Source organism: Ambystoma mexicanum, chromosome 4p (assembly GCF_040938575.1).
Source record: "Ambystoma mexicanum isolate Mex_15411 chromosome 4p, UKY_AmexF1_1, whole genome shotgun sequence".
Classification (NCBI taxonomy): domain Eukaryota; kingdom Metazoa; phylum Chordata; class Amphibia; order Caudata; family Ambystomatidae; genus Ambystoma; species Ambystoma mexicanum.
This window is the reverse complement of record NC_090927.1, coordinates 1,201,539,119-1,201,559,321: the sequence shown is the minus strand read 5'-3', so window position 1 is coordinate 1,201,559,321 and position 20,203 is coordinate 1,201,539,119. Positions and strand designations below refer to the sequence as shown.

Below are 20,203 nucleotides of genomic sequence, written 5' to 3'. Positions count from 1 at the left end.
GGGTTTGAGGAAAACAATTAATCTCCACAAACCTGACCCGTCCCCTTGCAGACCCCACATTTATGACATACACTGTGGATAACCCCCCATCCTTGCTCTCCTTTTGAAGGGACAGATACATACCCCATGCCAGTATGCCACTCTGTTTCACCCACACTGCTAATCCCTCTGTAAAGGTTATAAATCCCCTCGTGTAGGTGTGTAGTAAGGGAATGATTCTAAGAAACAAAATAAGAAGATCTTTACCTATTTTACTGCGCATAAAGCTATTGCTTATATGTCTAGGCCCAAATACTGTTGAACGAATCTTGTTCTTTGCAAAACACTCACACTAAAGTATGATATGTTAATTTACTTGTTCGATATGATGCAAGGTATATTATGATCATAGTTCGCATATTATCTGATGTACCTGCAATCACTGGCCTAGTTCTACCCCACATCCTAATGATTCATATGTAACCCCGCAAAGTGGACCCGCTACAGGCCACAGGGCCTTCTCTCCCATCTCCTGCAGCACCGTGCACTCAGCCCCCACCATCGTCCCCCCTCCAGCTGGGCTGACAGCTAAAGGCCCTTGTTTCACTGATGCTGTGATGCTACAAATGTAACCTCTCACCCTTCCGCTGAGCCTGCACCAAGTATCCACCCTCCCCTCAGCCCTTTGACACATGATGTTACCATGAACTCGCCTCACATCCCCAGACTCTGGTCAAAGAAATATTGACAATAAGCCCCTTACCCGAAAGCCTTTTGATGCAACGACTGCAGGCCCTTTATCAATGTACCACCCCAGATCACCCCAGATCCCATGTGTGGCAATATATTCTCTTTACAGTAACAAACAAAGCATTCTCTCATGGGATCTGAGGAAATGTATAATGAATGTGTCAAAGTAATATGGTAAATTGATTAGGCACCTGGACCCAAGTAGTCTCACTTTTTATTGTCTAGGTCAAACGTCTAGTGATGTAACTCATTTGCAAGGTATGTGTGGCCACAAGGGCAGATCGTTAAGTAGGGTATATCTTCATGATTTGGACATCTCGCCTGACCCTGCACCTCACCCAGATGAGCCGAGCTGACTCACATGCCCCATGAAGTAACCAGCGCCGTGCCAGCCAATCCGGGAGCACCGCCCCTACAGAATGGATACTGTCCTGTTCTCCTTGTCCAATGGCCGCAACTCGATGTATCACCTATATCACACGTCATAGACGACGTGATTTTGTAATATAATGTGCATTTTCTAATGTTTTGGCAGAACGCTCTCAGAGTTCTCTTCTTGCCCTATTTGGTTTTAGATAAACTCTACTTTTATCTTCACCCGCACTTGGTCATGGTCTCATTCCCTCCTGGGGTGTGTCCATTACTGACTCTCAGTGGGGAGTTCTTTTTGTTATCGTGGGGATGCTCACTTTCAAGGTTCAGACCAGAGGAACAAACAACCTACACATTGCAACAGTATGCTCACAGGAGTGTGCAACTTATTTAAAGTAAACACCAATCCACCCTGTGTCGAAGACCGGTGGCTTCTTGGAGGAACAGATTTCAACAGCTTTTCAGCCCCCTCTTCCTCCAAGAAACTATATTCCTTTCCCTTCCAAGACACCTTGAGCTTGGCAGGTCACAGAAGGTTTGCCTTCCCCCAATGCCCCCAAAAAAAGCTTTATTAACTACATTCAGGGTAAAAAAAATGTCTTCCGTGGCTGGCGAGAAATCCAGAAAGAGATGAATCCTGTGCTCTTGAAATACCAAAGTGTTCTTAGCCACTGCCGCCTTCAAAATTCTGTCTCTATCCCGGGAGTCACTGAGTCTTACCAAAAGCGTGGGACTAACCACTGACTCCTGCGCTGCTTTAGATGCATTTGTTTTTTGCCTGTAGCATTTGTCTGTATAAATCGGGTCCTCCACCACCTCGAGGAGTTCCGGGAGCCAAGTGGAAACAAATTCTATTGGATCATCACCCTCTACTCCAGCTGGAAGACCAACAATTTGCAGCTATGGGGCATGCAGCACATTTTCAAGAAATTCCAGTCTATTCTCTATTGTTTCAGTACCCCTTACCACCGGCTCCACTTCTCAACTGGTTTTCTCCACCAGGGGTAGTGTTTGCATGGACTGTTGAGCCACCTCACTGGTCTTCTGCTCCAGTGTGGAGGGGTTTATAGTCATTCCATCGACAGCCAAAGCATCCAATGCCATACCATCTAAAAAATAACATCTAAAAAAAAAAAAAAAGCATCTAATGCATTTTAAAAAAAACCTTTTCAATGGGGATGGCAGGGAAGGACCCAAGCCCCTTTTTTTAACCTTAAAAACCCATTTTTATTAAACTAAATCCTTTACCATCTAAAAAAATGCATTACATTTTTTTTTTAGATGGTTTGGCTGTCGATGCTTTGGTTGTCAATGCAATAACCGGATACCGAGTGTGTGAGAGGTTGTTGTTTCTAGTTGGGCCACTGAAAGGAAGGTATGGTATCAAACAGTGAAGACAGACACAAGTGATCACAGTTCAAGGGTGTTTTTTGAACTTCAAAGGGTGGGTTGAAGGCCTATTCAAACCTAAATCTCAAGACGGGAGCTAGCTACGACCACCAAAGAATAAAATAACGCAGTCCTAGTCAAGCCTGTCAAAATAAAAAGGCCTATACTGATATATCTATTGCCAATCCTTACTTCTAAATACAAAATGGTGTCAGATAATAGTGTATGCAAAAAGGAAAGTGTTCAAGAAATAATATGTCAGGATAGTTGAGCAGTTGGCTTCTCTTACCAACATTTTCAGCACGAGTCAAGGCTGCACGTTGGAGCTTCACACACGCTTTGGCTTCTCTGCCAGGATGATACAGTTCCAAGCAAAAGTATCAGTGCCTTTTGCCAAAGCTTCTTTTCCAATAACAGTCTCTTAGTGCAGAGGGCTTGTTGCAACAAATAAGCAAAAAAAGCTCCTTTCTTGTTAGGGCTTGCACATGTACAAGTTCTTGCTTTCAATATTCATCATGGGTCGCTCTCCTTCAGGCTTGGGCCCATTTTTACCACAATGTTCACAACTGGTCTCCCTTGTTTTGGCTCGGACCATGGATCTCCCTCTTCCGGGCTTGATTACTTTTATCCCAATATTCACATTTGGTCTGCCTCGTTCGGGATTGGACCATGCAATATAAAAAAAATCTAGGACTTTCGAATGTGCAATGGGTTTTACTCAGCCGTCGCAGGACCACTTCGATTCACTTCAAACAATGTTCCCACTTTCGTTTCTGCCACCACTTGCCTGGATACCTTTACAGAGACCTTGGATTGAGTACCCACGCGGCGCTGGTCCACTGTCACTGGTATCGTATCTTTCCTTCTCAAGAGTGTAAACATCCATCAGCAATTTAGCTTTACTCGCGTCTCACATCACACGCGTTTAACAATGTTCGTATCTGCGCTCGTTAAACAATGTTACTGCTTGCAACTTTGATTTCAACACAGGCCGGTCTTGCATTGGCCTCCCCCAAATCATCACTGGCTGTGTTGATCTCTCTGATGCTACTTTGTTCTTGGAGCCAACACAAGGACGATACCAAAGTGGCTGCTGCTCCTCACTGACTTGGTCAGCTATGCAGGACCCCCTCTGGTATCTCCGACACAAAATGCAGGAGCCTTGTTTCCTGGCCTTATGTTTTCTGATCTACAAGGGTTTTGAAAGTAACGGTTTCCTGGTGGAAAGGTCAAGGGTATTTCTCTCCTTGCGAACCCTTCTTGGTTTGCCGTCTTTCTCCCCTCGTTCAGCTGCCTTCTCGAAACTGCTGCTCATTCGTGTGCTTTACCTCACACAGAGTGTGCTTTCGTTCTATGCCTTTTATCCGTGTGGGGAAGTTTAATGGAAGGCAGTTGTGAGTGATTGTCAGTAATTGCCTGACTTCGCAATACCATAGTAGTGGGACATGTCAGGTGCACTGCTCAGGTGCAAGTCTGTTGTCTCCCAGAGTGGGCTGTCCATGTGGAAAGGTTTGTGAAGGGAAAGGGAGGGGGGCGGTAATGTTTCCACGTATCCTAGCTGGTGGGATGGGGAAAAGGTGTTACAGTGGGAGGGATACTGCATCTCACCATCCGGTGTCCCACTCACACTTCCCAAAGAGCCCTCACCTAGGTGATCCTCCCGTACAGGTCCACCCTGGAACTGGATCAAAAAGCGATGGCCGTGCCCTGGCCACCTGGATGACAGATCCCTGGGGACTAGCAGGTGAGACACCTTCTGGTTTCTCAAAGCCACCTTGTCCCCGTCAGCTATTCGAACTTGCTTTCCATTCTAGACATAGACTGCTCTATCAGATCCAAAGCCACCATGACAGGGTCCTGAGGTGTAGGCTTTTCCAGACCACGTTGCCCACTACTGGGTGCAAAATAATTAGTGTTGTCCGTGCTGGTTTTGTCACGACCCACAATGATTTTAGGGCACTTAGCATGACAGAAAGCCTCAGCCAGCATGTAGTGAGAATGTTCGAAAATGCATTGAGGCACCTCTTCCTTTTTATAGGTGGCCCCTTGTTGCAAGAGCACCCGCCGTGAGCAGCCTGTGGTGTGTTGTCTACTATCCACAATTGTGATGAAAATGAGAGCTCTGCCCCTCTCCCAGCTACACATGTGGAGTGTGCTTTTCCCAGCAGCGACTGCTATGACACGCTGAGCCCAGGCTCTGTTGTCCCCGGCTGGGCTATGCGGCTCCACAGAACAGAGGGGAGTGTGCCTTTCTGCGAGGGTCCCGACCCTCGCACTGAGTCCAGGAAAGTTAACCCACGACGGGGCACAACAGTAAAACTGCTGGTGGCGGTTTGCATTTCTAGGCCTCCCCCGAAGCACTCTTGCCTTTTGATGTGCTTACTTCATCAGGGTTTCTCTTGGACGCAGGGCTCCTGTAACGCTTTTGGCTTCTCAAGCCCTGTATGGAAATGTCACTTAGTTCTATTCATTTAGTTCTCTAGGGTTCACCAAAGCCCTCTGATATATTTAATACAGCGGGACCTCAGTTGGGTGTCTGGCCATGTTCAGCGTTCAGGTTTCTCTGGCTCCTGTAACCATTTTGGCTCCCCCAGCCTCTTATGTCAATGTCACTTAGTTCTCTAGGGCTCCCCAAAGCCCTGTGGTATAGTTAATGCAGGGGTCTTCTGTAGGGCATCCGCCCATGTACAGCATTTGGATTTTACAGGCTCACATAACCCTTTTGGCTTTTCCAACACTCTGGGACACAGCTGCTCACCCCCTCCCCTGTGTTACCTTCTTGGAAGCATCCGTTTCCCTTTCCTGCTCGGCTCAGCAGTCGGCGCACTTCTTATGTGGAGGTCGGTGATCGGAGTCTGGTCTCGGTGTCGGTCAACGGACCCAAGGCCCACCAGCATCCCTCCATGACATCTCCCCATCAGAGGCTCTCTCCTCCTTCATGGTTCTTTGTTTTTTTATGTACGTTACCAATAATGAAAGGGGTGTGTCGTTCCTCTTTGACTGTTGTGTTAAAGTGGAATCCAGAATTACCTGAAGCCTAAGAGATTGCAGGAATGTCACAGCTATTTCAATCCAAAACAAAAATAACATCAGTCCTTTTGATTCCCATATATGCAGACAATGTATTCTTTATAGGGAGTTCCTCATAGGAATGAGAGTCCTTGTCCCCTAGAGGGGAGTCACTCCCAGTGAGGTCCCACTTTCCCACACCCCTAGGGAGGGTCTTGCTGAGTGGGCTCACCTCCCTAGCCGCAAAGGTGGTGGCTAAATGGGGGTGGCTCCCCTCTGAGGAGAAGGGACGAATAGTCCAGAATCATCACAGAGCTCACAGGAAGTTGAAGCACCAGGCAAGGAAACTCAATAGTTTGGCCACCCTGCAACCTGGCAAGAGCTTCATAAATTCTTTTCACTATCTGTCAATAAAAACCCTTACACGATCCTTTGGATTCTGGAGTCTATGCCAGCCATCTGTGACACTACACCCAAATCAAAGTAAACAATTTGTATACCAATACAATAAAGATAGCAGGGAGAATGAGAGGAGAATGAGACAAGGGTGTTGCCTTTCGGCATCTGTTTTTGCTCTGGCACTAGAACAGCTCGCACAAACGATACACAATAATCCATAAATTGAGGGTGTGTAGTGCTTGGGTGCCCCAACCAAGATAGCATTATTTGTTATATCTACTTTTTCTGCGAAATGCTGGATCCTCTTTTTTCCAGTGACTGCACCTTTTCTGGAACATATTGGAAATGTCTCTTAATTTACAATCAACTACATTAAATTCATGGGCCTGAACTTCGCTGAAGTCACACAAACAATTTAGGCACCACAGGAAACATACCCATTTATATGGCCTGTCTAGTTTACCTGGTTAAAAATAAATATCTAAATAAAAACACACCCTCCTATTGTTCTTTTTATACGGCCAATATCCTAGAACTAATGAAATTAGAGGAGGAAATGGGAAAACTGGACTCCCAGGAGTGTTGATGGCTGGGTTGTGTAGCTGCAGAGGAGTCTCAACCCTATACTTGCTCCCTATTACAATTCCAGCTTCGGTAACTTATTTCATGCAGGGTAATATTTTCTCTTTCATATGGGATAACAAGACACCTAATATTTAACAACTTCTCTCTAACTTGAGCCTCCTGGATGAACATTTGAGGATCCAGTATGCTAAACAAATCTTTATTATTATTGGGAAGGTTTTTGGGCTTAGTTGGTAGCAAAGTTCAATTGTAGAAAGTTCTTGGGGATGCAGCACTGTTCCAACACATCAGATGATTTCTTTAAACTTCTAGTTATGTATCTGTTTCTCTACCATTTTGTCCTGACGCATTGTTAGGTTTTGTTCTATAATTAAATGATAAGACAACAACGTTGTTTTTTGGGGCACATTATTACAAAGACTGCAAACCTACAACTGACAGAAATTATTTGAAAACAATTAGCAAAGAAATTATGCCCATCACTTCAAGTGGAACACTCCGTTTTTAGGCATCTACTGAAATGCCCTATGAGTCAAGGATTTAAAAATAAAAAGTGAAGAGGAATCAGAATGTTCACCAGTCAGTTACTAAGGTAATACTGGGGTTTTGGTCCTATTGCATGTCATTCTGTTTCCACATCTTTGAGATACCCAAGTAATTTGCACACTCCTAGTGAGCTACATTCAGAGAAAGGCTGAGTATGGAGACAAACCTCTACTTCATTAGAAATGTAGATGGGTTGTAGTGAATAATAACTGCAAAAGGCAGAGTACCCCACACTTGACTACAAACCCCACTGAAAATGACTGCATAGAAGTGTTTGGCTTCAAATAAGGGCAATCACAGACCAACAGCCACCTGTAAATGCTTGCTACTGCAACAGCAATGCTGTCATTTTCATTCAGCAATGTGAATAAAAGTTCAGGTTGTTTTACCTTAAATGTGAGATCCTCCTCTTGTTGCGCCTGGAAGTCTCCAATAGCGGTATAATCCCGCACAGAAGCGTTTTCATCCTCTTCATCTTCTTGATCCTCCTCTTCATCATCATCATCATCATCCTCCTCCTCCTCCTCTTCATTTTCACTTTCTTCCTCTTCGTCTTCCCCCTCCTCTCCTTCCTCCCCGTCTTCACCCTCTTCTTTTTCCTCCACCCCTTCCTCCTCTTCTATTTCTTCTGCTTCTTCTGCATTAGCACTAGCTTCTCTGAACAGAAACATGCATTGGTCAATTTGTATTTGGTATTTGAAAAGTGCACACCAATTATCAATATCTTGTGAAAAACATTTCTGAAGTGTTAATGAGAGTTCAAAGCAAGTACAATACTTGTTAACTCTTACGGAAAGGTTTTCAATCAAACATGTACATATTCAATTAAAGGACAGGGGAGAAAAAGTAGGAGAAAATTCATATAACGTGGAACTAGTGGGCAGATGAAAAGGTCAAAACAGTCTCAAGAAATATTCGCATCCGAAAAGGGCAGGCGGGAGCAACCAATCAGGGTTGCTTGGATCGTGGGCAAAATCCCACGATTCAAGCCTGTGTTCTGAGCAACCTAACTGCTGCATCCCCAGCCCCGCCATTTTCCCTCCAGCCTCCCTTCCCCATCATTCATCGTCCCTCCCACCTCCAGTTAATTGATTCCTTCAGCGGCGGCAGCAGCGCTCCCACTGCTAAGTCTTCCTGCTGGCCGCCATGAAAATGGTAGAGGGGCTCCGTTTGGAGCGCAGTCTTCCAGCTCCATGGCAGCTAGCTTGAGTCAGTTTTATATATGAATGTATGGGACGCCGTGAGGCGTCCTGTTCGTTCATACAAAAAATAATATCATCAGCAATCTGGATTTCAGGATTGCAAACTCGGGTGCCAATAGTCATAAGCCCCTGTTCCAGCTATCTTTAAAGTTATTTCTTTAACCTTTTGTACAACACCAAAAGGCGACCAGAGTCCTTGGTAAAGGAACTTAATGCCATTAGATAGGTGGAAAGTAGCATCAAGCGGGCAATCAGGCTTCTGAAACCTCAGGACAAAATATGCTTCCGGTGACACTATTTAAATTTTACACTAAAAGTCGGGACAAAGTTTGGCTGAGCTTTTTCCAATCCAAACTTATACCACATCCCCCTTTAAAGGAAATATCAATTTGCTGATGCCTCATTCTAGGGACTGTGAGAAACCTGAGGGTGTTCTCACTTCTTTCGCCCAGTCTTCCTCCACTAAGGTGGCCAGAGAAGGGCCATCCCTTTTGGATCCCGACCCTGGGGGTGGATATGTGCGGGAGGATCTCCTGGGTGGAGAGACGTGTGAGTGGGGAGAGGATGTCTGCAGGTGAGACCCGGTATTCCCCCTTTCCTTTTTCATGATGAACCTCTCATCCCTGAAGCTTTTATAGGGTCATGTTTTCAGACTCTGGGTTCCCTCAGGATAACAAATGGAAACACCCTTGTTATAGAAAGACTAGAAAGAGACCAACGCTAAGGACCTCTCTCTACATGGGCCAGGTAGAACTACCTCAGAACTCTTGTGATGATTTCCCGGGGGGCCGAAACCTGCAGCCTCATGCTTTGGGGGGCTTTTCTGGTGGCCCTCTACCCCAACCCCAAATGGATGGGGGGCATCTCATGTAGCCCTGCCTGGGGGCAGATGCCCCTTCCTAGGGGCAGATATCTGCCCTCAGGGAGGGCTTCATGAGGTGCTCCCGCATCCAGTAAGGTGGGCGGAGAGCCACCCCCCTCCATAAATATAAATGCCTGGTGGTGGTCTAGTGGGGCCCACCCCCATCTGTATTACAAAAAAAAATGTCTTCCCCCCCTCCCTAGGGGCAGGTGGGGACCCATCTGCCCCCGGGGGGGCAATACATGTTTCCCCATCCGTTGGGGGCTGGGGGGAGAGGGCCGCTTACATTGTAAGCAGCCCTCTCTGCCCCCCACTTCACACACAGATCCCCCAGCAATGCTTCAAAAAAGGTGTCATTGAAAAGGGGAGAGTCTCCCCTTTCCAACGACACCTCCCTCGATCTAAACACCACAATAGTGCCTCAGATCGAGGGAGAAAACGAAGGAACTTAACTTCTGTTTTCACTGCGGCAGCCGGCTGCCGCAGTGAAATTTACTTTGCTTCACGTCAGCACGCTTTACGCTCACATAGCCCGGGAGTTGGATTACAGTTTAGTGGAAGGGATCGTGTAAAACAGAGTGCCAAAAAAGGACAAGCTATCTCATCCTTGGGACTGTGAACGTAGTGTCAAGGATGAGATGCCTCGTCCTTGGCACTTAAGAGGTTCAGTCATCCCCCATACGATGGGGACTTCTGCTTCTCTCATTAAATTCTCAGAAACAACATTATAGAAACTTGGATCATCTATATTGGGTCCATATGAATTTACTAATATCACCATTGTCCCCGATAATTCTCCTGTTACTAATTTGTACCTTCCTTCCAGGTCTATTTGAACCTTTTTGGACTGAAAGGGCAGTGAACGGTGGACCAGTATTAACACTCTCCTGGCCTGGGATGAGTTAGTGGTGTAAAACCTCCCTTTTGGGTCGAACGTTTTGTGTAGTGGCCCCAGGGCATGTGTTTCTTGTAGCATCATTATTTTGGGTGAGTGGCAGTTGATGTATGCCAGTATCTTTCTGGCTTTGATGGGATTATTTATGCCTCTTGCATTCCAAGTGATCAGACCTATCGATTCGCCCATTTGTTGTGTAACCATTTGTCAATTTTGTCAATTTTGTTAGTGTGCTTTTTAAGGCTTGAAATGTTCTTGTGTGACCAAGTATCGTTCTGACAACCTGTCAGCCAACCCTTTTGAACTTTAAACCTCCCTCAACTCCCTTCCCTCCCGCCCCACCTATGGTACCCCCGTTGCGTCCCCAAACCCTTACCATGTATCCCAAATTGATGATGTACCCTTTGCATAACTGTGGAGTTTCCCTGGGGAGTTCTCTGAGCAGTCCTTGCTTCCTTTAGTGTGCCCCATGCTCACGTTCCACCGGTCTTATCTTTTTCAACATTTGTGCTTTGTGCTCTTATTCATCTAGGTTAGTTCTTCATAAACCAATGGGTTCGAAATTAGGACTCTTGATTCACTCTGCCTCGGTGTCCTGTGCATTTCCAATCTCTCATTCAGGGCTCTGATTATTTCTGTGTTCCTGCGGCGGAAGGGGGATGGTCGATTCCACATATGCTATGGCCTCAGCTTGATTTTCAAAGAAGAGTGCGTGACCGCTGTGTTGTATCTCAAGTTTAGCGAGGAACTTCAGAGTGTACGGGACAAGTCTAGCTCGGAGTGTTTTTTCACCTGGTCATATGACCTCAGTTGAGTTTGAACTCCTGCTGAAAGATCGGGATATTTATGGATAGTACTCGACCCCTTCTCTCTGGCCAATTTTAGAATGAGATCTCTGTCCCTGTACTTTAGTAGTCTTGCAATAATGGTTTGTGGTGGGGCGCCGGGCCTGGGGATCGGAGCTAGGGTCCGGTGTGCGCATTCCACCAGGAAGTGTGTTGAGAATTCTTAAGAAGGTTCTCTGTGAATACTTCAATTGTGCCTTTGCTCGATGTCTCTGGTATCATCCACAATGTGGATGTTGTTAAGCCACAATGGCGATTAGAGGTCCTCGCATTTTCCATGGGTCTTCACTAATTCGGTTTTCAATTCCGCAATGTCTCGGTCATGTTGGCCCACTCTTCCACTGCTCTGATTCTGGTTTCAGCATCAGTTATCTGACCACTTTCTTTTTCTAATTTAGCCTTCAGCGAGCTGATTGTTGCCACTATGTCATCTAGTTTAACATATACTGACATGAACCCGTTCTGCATTGCCAGCATCAGTTGGTCGTCTCGAGTTTCCATTGGCATTGTCTCAGCGCTTCCACTAGCTCCCTGGTCTGCCATCGCAGTGGTCTTTGCAGAGGAGCCTGTATAGGAATTCATTGGGCCACGCTTCTTATTGGCGCCTTCGTCATATCGTAACTCGGGTTCCCAACTTCTGACTTGTGAGGTCGTTGCCAGCCCTACTTGTATCAATTTCACCCTCTTGTTCACAGGCGTATTGTATTATCCAGGGAAGCGCCAGCTGTGTTCCTTATCACTGGTATGGGCGCTACATGATTTGCGCATTAACAAATTATGTCCACTAATCTTTCTTTGTCTAGTCACCCATAATAGTTTTCACTGCACCGTCCCCCCTTTCATTAGTGCTCAATAATTTCAATGGGGCTCTCTTCGTGCGTTGTGGCCTGTGATTGGGAGGCCAGTAGCCTGTCTGTTCAAATATATCCAGGAATATAAAATGCTGACTGACCTTGATTTATTTAAATCTGGATCCATGCCTGTCGCATCCCCACACTTTCTTCACGTCTTCAGTACGGCATTTGGTTTCAGTCTTCTTCCTTATTTAATACTGCTCAGCAGGGATGAAAGGATGCACAGTTCAGCACAGGCTATTATTTCTATGTGGTTGTGTCTCAGGGGCCTCAGAGGTAGCCGGACTTCCCCCGTCAGTCTGAACTCACACGGGCCGCGGCTTTCCCTGCGTCTGCTTTCTCTGTTGGGTCATGGTCCTTCGCCCTCTCCTCCTTGTGGGGGTCTCAAAGCAGCAAGGGGCCACCAAGTTTGTGCCGGCCCTCCTACGGACGGATTGGGCCTCTGATTATTCAGAGGTTTCCGATTCTGTTGCTAGGGGTGCCTCTTTCTATGCTTTCTCCAGGATTCACGGTTGATATACCCCATTGAATGCGCCGTGCACCCCTACAGGTCGATGGCGTTATGTGGAGGAAGCATTTTATTTTTCATGGGGGGGTCGGGGGAGCATGGTGCTTTCCCGCTACAATGGCATCGGGCCGTCTCACCCGTGTGTTGTGCAATCCTTGTCCGGAGGCAACAATTGTTCAGCACTCTCAGTATTCGAACATCTTGTTTGCCTGGGTGATCCCTGGTGCTCACAGCGTTCAATCAGTGGGGGAGAGCTTCCAATATTGTGGGGCCGGCCGACCCAGCAGACCGCAGTATAATTTCTTTAGCCGGTTTCCACTTTACCACTACCTCCGCTGCAAGAATCTCTATTTGTTAGTCCTGTAACTGGCACTCAGCAGGATATTTTCTAGGTTCAGGATGTTGCCGGGGCCGGAGCGATGTTCAGGCAGCCATTCCTTCACGCTGCTCAACAGCGCCTCCCCTTTCAACAGACATTCTGATGACACAGCAACATCAAAGATAAGCTCCATCAGGGCTCTTGGCATGTATAAACGCACCACTTTGGTGGACATCCACTGCAGGCACGGGTATCCGTTCACTCACAGTAGAATGCAGCTACGAGCAACAACAAAATTTGAGCTAGCTGGACACTTCATGTTTTTTTTTTTAAACTCTTTTTATTGAATTTTACAACAAGTTAAAAGCAAAGAAAACATTCCCTCCCACCCCTCCCCCCCAACTTGACGAGCATTCAAAACCTAAATCTTCTTTCTTCCAGACAGTCCCTCCACCTTATTGTAGCTCAAGTAGTCTCAGGCGCTGCGGGCACCACATCACTCTGTAGTCCTTTTTAAGAAAAGTCATCACCTCCCCCCAATCCGCAGCAAAGTTTTGCACTTTATCCTCCATGGCGTAAATTGCCCACTCCATGTCCACTATTTTCCAAATTTTCCGTAGCCAATCCTGTTTCATGGGGATCTCGAGACTCTTCCATCTCTGCGCTATCAACAACAAAGCTGCAAGCATCAAAATCACTTTTGCTTTCTCCCTTCCTCTGATTCGCCCCATTTCGGATGTTCCACGGATGCCAAGAGAATCTGTATTGGAGTTCATACATCCCCCGGGCCAAAAGCCTGTTCCTGCGCCCTTTGAACCTCTTCCCAGAAAGATGCAATCTTAGGGCACTTCCACCAGATATGTTCTGCTGTGCCTGCCGCACCACAACCCCTCCAACAACTACCTGATACTGTGGGAAACATCCTATGAAGCCGGGCAGGGGTATAAAGCCACCCAAATAAAATCTTATACCACGCTTCCTGGAGCTGGGACGCTCTAGCCAATTTAGGTATCCTCCTCCACAATCTTTCCCACTCAGCCCTACTGCTTTCTCTAACTAGAACCTTTTCCCATTTCAGCATGTAAGCCCACTGAGGATCCGAATGAGAGCTATTTAAAATCTTATAGATATTAGAAATGAGACCGCCCGTTCCGTCATTGGTTAGCAGGAATCTTTCAAACTGTGTTGGTTCCCTAGTTGCTGCCATCCTAACTCCCGGGTGAAGTACCCAGTGTCTTATCTGTGCGTATCTCATTCTTTCCCTCTCTTGTATTGTGAATTCTCGTTTGCATTCGACAAAAATTCTCCCCCTCGAAACATGTCACATAGCTTCCCAAAGCCTCCCTCCTGCCATCTCTCAAATGCACCTTTCTCCAGACCCGGGGTGAAGTTTCCATTACCAAAGAGGGGGGTAAATGGGGATGTATACCTAGCGATTCCATTAGATCCCATCAACTTATCCCAAGTTTCTGCCATTAGCTTAGTTATAGTGCTTTCATAAAGATGCCGTGGTCTATGCTCTTTGGGGAGCCAAAGCACTTCCAATAGATTATGGTGGGCCATCCCTCTATCCATTTTCACCCAGAGTTTATCTTGCTGACTTTCTTCCCCCTTCAACCATTCCCGAATGATTCGTAGCTGAGTTGCCTCATAATACTGTCGAAAGTTCGGTAACGCTAAGCCTCCTTCTCTCTTAGGAGCCAACTACCGCTCACCCTAGGTCTCTTCCCTTCCCATTTGAATTCTTTAGTCAGGGTCCCTAATTCCTTAAAAAAGCTTGAGGGAACTGGCTGCGGGATCGCCTGGAATAAGTACAACAGCTGCAAGATGTTACCATCTTTACCGCTGTAATCTGCCCTAACCAAGATACCCTAAGGCTTCTCCACTTTTGGTAATCCCTCTTTATTGCTTTAAGGAAAGGGGGAAAATTCGCTGAGTACCACCCGGCCAGAGTTGCTGTGATTCTTACCCCTAAATATCTAATCCCTCCCGGGCTCCATAGGAGATGAGTGCCCCCCTTTAACTCGTCCCGTTCCATCCCCCTAAGCGTTAGGTTTAGGACCTCAGATTTGTTAGCATTAACCTTTAATCCTGAGGCCTCCCCAAACTTTTCCAACAGGGACAAGCTAACCTGAAGCGATTTTCTCTACGCCTTCTACATAAGCAGCATGTCATCAGCAAAAGCTGAACTTTCTGTTGTTCCCCTCCAAACTGGATGCCCCTTATCTCTGGCACCTCCCTAATTGCTTGCAACAACGGTTCCAAATAAATCGCATAAAGGATTGGGGATAGCGGGCAGCCTTGTTTCGTTCCCCTCTGGAGATTGACCCATCTGGTAGCTGTCCCATTGACCATTATTCTAATTGGCGGGGCTTGATAATTGGCCTGAACCATTGTCAGGAATTCCCCCTTAATGCCCATCTTTTCCATTCCTCGGAACAGAAAGCTTTTTCCGCGTCAAGCGCCACCAAGACCGCGGGAGTGTTCGTTCGCTGGACCTTTTCTACTAAATGGGCCACCTGCCTGATATTGCCTGCAGTTTGCCGGCCTTTGACGAAGTCTGCCTGATCAGGGTGTATCAGAAAAGGGAGAATGGTATCCAGTCTGTTTGCCAGAATTTTTGTATATATCTTGGCATCGATATTGATCAAGGCAATGGGGCGATATGCTGCTCTCTCTTCTGGGTCTTTATGTGGTTTAAGAACAAGGTTCACTTTTGCTTCCTCCATGGACGGGGCGATTCTACCTGTCTGCCAAAACTAATTGAATAGAGAGGTCAGTTGGGGGGCCAGCTGCGTGATAAACAATTTATAAAAGGCTGCAGTGTAACCGTCAGGGCCTGGGGCTTTGTTTATTGGGAGGGCTCTAATCACCCCACAAACTTCCTCTTCTGTGATTTCTCGGTTAAGGGCTTCTCTCGTCTCCCTATCAATTTCCTGTAACTGTACCGATTGTAAAAACCTTTCCTGCGTATCACTAAGGGGGTTTTGAGACGCATACAGGGAGTCATAGTACCCTGCTAAAGCCTCCTGCATTTCTTCCTGTTTTGGGACCCTTTCCCCAGAGACCAATTTCAATGCCATAATAGCATTTTTCACCCTTTTTCCCCTGAGTAGACGTGCCAAAAACGTATCAGCCTTATTTGCCTTCGCATAACATTTTTGTCTCACAGCTAATAATGCACCCTCTGCCTTTTTGGTAGGCAAAAGTTCTAGCTGCCCCAACACTTTCCTGTATTCCCGCATAGCTACCCGGGAAGGGGTCATACCAGATGCCTGTCTAGCCGCTTCCACCTCAGACTCTAATTGGGCCTCTAAAGCCTTCAATTGTTTCACGCGGAAAGCAGTTGCTGCGATTAGGTCCCCCCTGATAGTAGCCTTAAATGCATCCCAGCGTACCCCCTCTCCCGTATCCTCCTTCCTATTAACAGCAAAGAAGGCCCTAATCTTCTCTTCGATGTCCCCCCCGAACTTCCGGGTCTCTCAGTACCGCCCTTGGAAACTTTCAGCCCCATACTCCCCCCTCACCCTTCTACCCAGGTCCAGAACCACAGAGACTATCTTATGTCTGCTATCCCCATCGGTCCCACATTCACCTCACGAATGCCTCCAACTAGTCCTACCGAGACCCATTTATAATCTATTCTGGATTGCGATCCATGAACTCCAGATATGAAGGTGTAACCCTCCTCTTCCCCCTTTAGCTCTCTCCATACATCCTCAATCCCAGCCTACCAATCTTTTCCTTCAATTCAGCCGACATCACCACCCCCCCACCTCTCACTCGTTTACCATTTCTGTCCCTCTCCCTATCCCAAGCAATATTCAGGTCTCCCATCAAAACAATCTGCCCCCAAGATTGCTCTTCTAATACTTTCAGGATCTGCAGCAAAAACTATTCCTGACCGGAGTTAGGGCCATATACAACCGCAATCGTATAAGGGGCATCTTGATATTTCCCCCTGACCACAATGTATCTCCCCTCTTTATCTCTCATCACTGCTTCAACTCTGAAGTCAACCGTGTCCCTAATGGCTAGAGCTACCCCCCCTTGCTTTACTTTGCCCTGAGGCATGAAAAATCTGATCTAATCCCCGCAGCTTCAACCTTCCCTGGTCCTTGAATACCAGGTGTGTTTCTTGGAGCCCCATAATATCAAGTGTTTCCTTTCTCGTAAAGAGCTCCAACTTTTTCCTCTTTAGCGGGGAGTTCAGCCCTCTCACATTATGCGTTAACCACTTAAGGAGTTATGACTTGAGTCTTAGGCCTTACTATGAGCTACTGCCCTCTCTCCCCTCCCCTCTTTGGATAACTCGTCCGCCCCCTCCCCTTGTCCCATCCCCTCCTCCTTCCCCGTTCCCCCCATCCCCTCCCTCCCTGGAAGGGCACCCGCTTCCCGTTTGCTCACCACTCCTAACTCGGGCATCTCCGCCCTTTCAAGACTCAACATGGATGCTCCTCCTATGGCCCGTGACTTCAGTTCTCCTTTTAGAGGCCCACCACCCCTTTTACCGCCATCGAAATTCAGGAGTCAGTTGATGTCCCGTTCCTCTCTTCACTTGAATTGCCTTTTCGCTGCTTCTTGCCTTCGTTGCCACCTCTTCTCCTTTTCTCTCCAGCTGTCGTCCATCCCCAGGGTTTTAGCCTGGGGCGAACCGTCGCGCCCTGTGCTCCTGAGCTCGAAGGAGTTTACTCAACCTCTATTCGAAGGAGATCAGCCCCTTCCTGTAGGGACGTAATACGCTTCTGGGCTCCCTCCCATTCAAAAGGTACGCCAAACGGGAATGTCCATTTGTACCGTATGTCCTTCTCGTTTAACACCTTTAACAATGGACCTATTTGTCTTGTTTTCATGAGCGTGCTACTCGCCAAATCCTGAAATAATGCGATCTGCTGCCCTTTGAACATGATGGGCTCCCGCTGCCGTGCCGCTCGAAGAACTGCCTCCTTCTGGGCGTATCTAGCAAAAGCTGCCAGGACGTCTCTAGGTTTCGCCATCTGGCCTTTGGTCATCCGCCCAGTTCTATGTACTCGGTCCAGCTCAACCTTCTCAGGGCTCCCTTCGTCCAAGATGTCGGCAAAGATGCCTTGAAGCACTCCTTTCAAGTCCTTGTCTAACACCGTCTCTGGCAGGAGTTTCACTCTGATATTGATCCTTCGGGATCTATTCTCCAAAACTTCCATTTGGACTTCAAGATTTCTTGTAGCGACGTCCAACCTCTCTATGGCTTCACTGTTAGCTGTAGTTTCATCCTCTACTTCTTGGAGGCCTTTTTCCAGAGTGTCTGTCCTTTCCCCCAATTGCCGCATCTCTTGTCTAATCTCTCCTAGGGCTTCATTCAGGTCTGCTCTCATCAGTTGAAATTGGTCCTGGAAAGTCTTTGCCAAATTAGATTGTAAAGCCTGCAGCTCCCCCCGTAATTCCTGTCTGGACATCACAGTCTGTTCCTCCGAAATCCCCTGGTCAGAATCCTCCCCGAACTTCTCACGAGATGACCCGGAGCCTTCACGCAGAGTCTGCACTGGCCAAATTGCAGGGAGCGTGCCCACCGTATCACCCGTGGCTGGAGCCACTTTCCCCCCTTTTTTGGTGGTCATGTTGCACACTCCCCTAAATCCTATGCCTCTGGAACACTCCTGAAAGGCAGCCCATAGGCAAGAGTTGCTCCGCTGCCCTCCCTCTATGCTTGAAAAGACTGGAATTTCTTGTCACCAGGGAACGGGGCTTTCTGCCACTCCGATCCTCTTTAGATGCTTAGTTTACTGAGCATAGCGGAGAGGGATTGCCAAATGCCGCTTCACTTGACCCCTTCCTAGGTTGCACCAGTCCTGACTTCTCCCCTAGGCAGTTCCGCTCTGACCCCTTTCTCAGATCCTCCTCAACCAACAAGGGGGTATTCCGCTCCCATACCACTCTCTTACCAGGTTCTTTTCCACTCCACGGGGGCCGGGGGAAGCCGCTCGGGCCCGACACTGTATCGACCAAGGCCGCACTTCTCGGCGGTCTGTGCCCCGTTGCCTCACCACGGGTCCCTCGACCTCTCCTCGAACTGCCTTGGGGCTCTGCAAAGCTCCTGCCTCCCAGAGGGCACTAGATGGGGGTAGGCTCTCTCACTCTGCCTGAGGCAACTTCCCTGCCCTCCACTCACTTTCGGGGTCTCGGGTTAGCTGCTGGTAGTCTCCCCCTCCTCACCAGCTTTTCTGCCGCAGCTCTTACTCACTTGGTGTGGCGTTGTGGGATGTCTCGGCAGGCCTCTCAGACTTGCAGCGCCACGTCCGGAGGGACGGCGCGTCTCTGCGTCACATTCACCAGCTCTCCCTCACCCGCTTGGCCACTCCGGTGCCCCGACGCGCCTTCACCTTCGCAGGGCTCCTTCTGCTTCCACGCTCCACGGCCCCTCTCAGAGCCGCACCATATCGCTGCGGCCCCTCCAGGCGTTCCTCTCCCTTTTGCCTCGTGGCGGGTGGGCGGACTGTGGAGCTACTTCCGCGGGGTCGTCCGCACCTGCAGCCCGCTTCCAGAGCCCCGTCGGGCTCACTCGCCTCGGTGCACCGTTTCTTCCCAGAGCCTCCCAGCTCCTCACAATGCTGTCCGACTGCCGCGGCGCCTTCACGTGTGCTCCTCCCGCCGGCCGTACACGCGCCCACGGCTTCTTACTCTGCAGCACCGCTCCCAAAGTCCCGCACAGGCTGCCTGACAACACCAGTCAGCTCTGCACTTCTTCCTCACTCCCCGAGGGTCTTTCCTGGCCGCTACCGCAGCCTGCTGAAGGGGCGGTGGGCACCTCACGTCAGACGGGTCCGGAGAGCGCTGTCGGCACGTCTACTCAGTGCCCGCGGCCATCTTGGAATCCCACTTCATGTTTTTAAGCAGACTTACACCAGACCACGCCTCAACACCTCTGACATCAGTATGCAGTTTAGACCTACGACAAATTTGGACACACTTGACACATATCCTTATACATTATGGTTTCACCATCACCGTCTTGTGTCCAATGCTGGATTTGACTTTTATGGACTTCATGCATTCACGGTGTGTCACCCTTTCTCAACTCTCATGCTGGACTTCATTTGCATCATGTACTCATGGTGGCCCTGAATCATGCTGTTCCCATCTTCATCTTGTATCCTGGCTTGCAACATTATGTTTGTTTGTTTATTTATTTCTATAGCGCTCCGGACCCAGGATTATAGGGGCGCTTAGTACAAGGTTACAAGGCACGGTACAGGGTAATAAACAGTGAAGCTAGAACAATTTAAATAACAGTTATATACAGGCAGTAAAGGTGAAAGCACGCAGTAGTGACATAAGTGAGGAATAAAGAGTCAATACATTCTAGAGCTAGGTCTGACTTCAAAGTTGGCTATTTGTCAGTAGCCACCCAATGACCAGTTTCCTAAATAACTGGAAGGAGTTGGATGCTTTAATGCTCAGTGGCAAGGAGTTCCAGAGTTGGGGGGCGAGGGCAGTAAAGCTCGAGCCTCCGGCTCTTTTGGAGTTAAATCTAGGCACTGCAAGGCATAAGGTGTTGGAAGATCTCGTGGTTCTAACGGACGGTTTCATGGTGAGTTTGTCGGTCAGGTATGGGGGTGCTAGATTGTTGAGAGCTTTATACGTCAGGCAAAGTGTTTTTAGGTCGATTTTATGTTGGATAGTGAGCATGTCGTTCTGGTGGCTGAGATGTGC

At 47.9% G+C, this 20,203-nt stretch overlaps 1 protein-coding gene across 1 annotated transcript in view; it reads right to left on the bottom strand.

Moving 5' to 3' along the window:
• NPHP1 (nephrocystin 1) overlaps positions 1-20,203 on the bottom strand; it is a 1,322,209-nt gene that overhangs the window by 1,084,059 nt on the left and 217,947 nt on the right. The window contains exon 5 of the mRNA XM_069606852.1: positions 7,419-7,686. Coding sequence (XP_069462953.1) covers positions 7,419-7,686 — 268 coding nt within the window. The remainder of the gene's footprint in view (positions 1-7,418; positions 7,687-20,203) is intronic.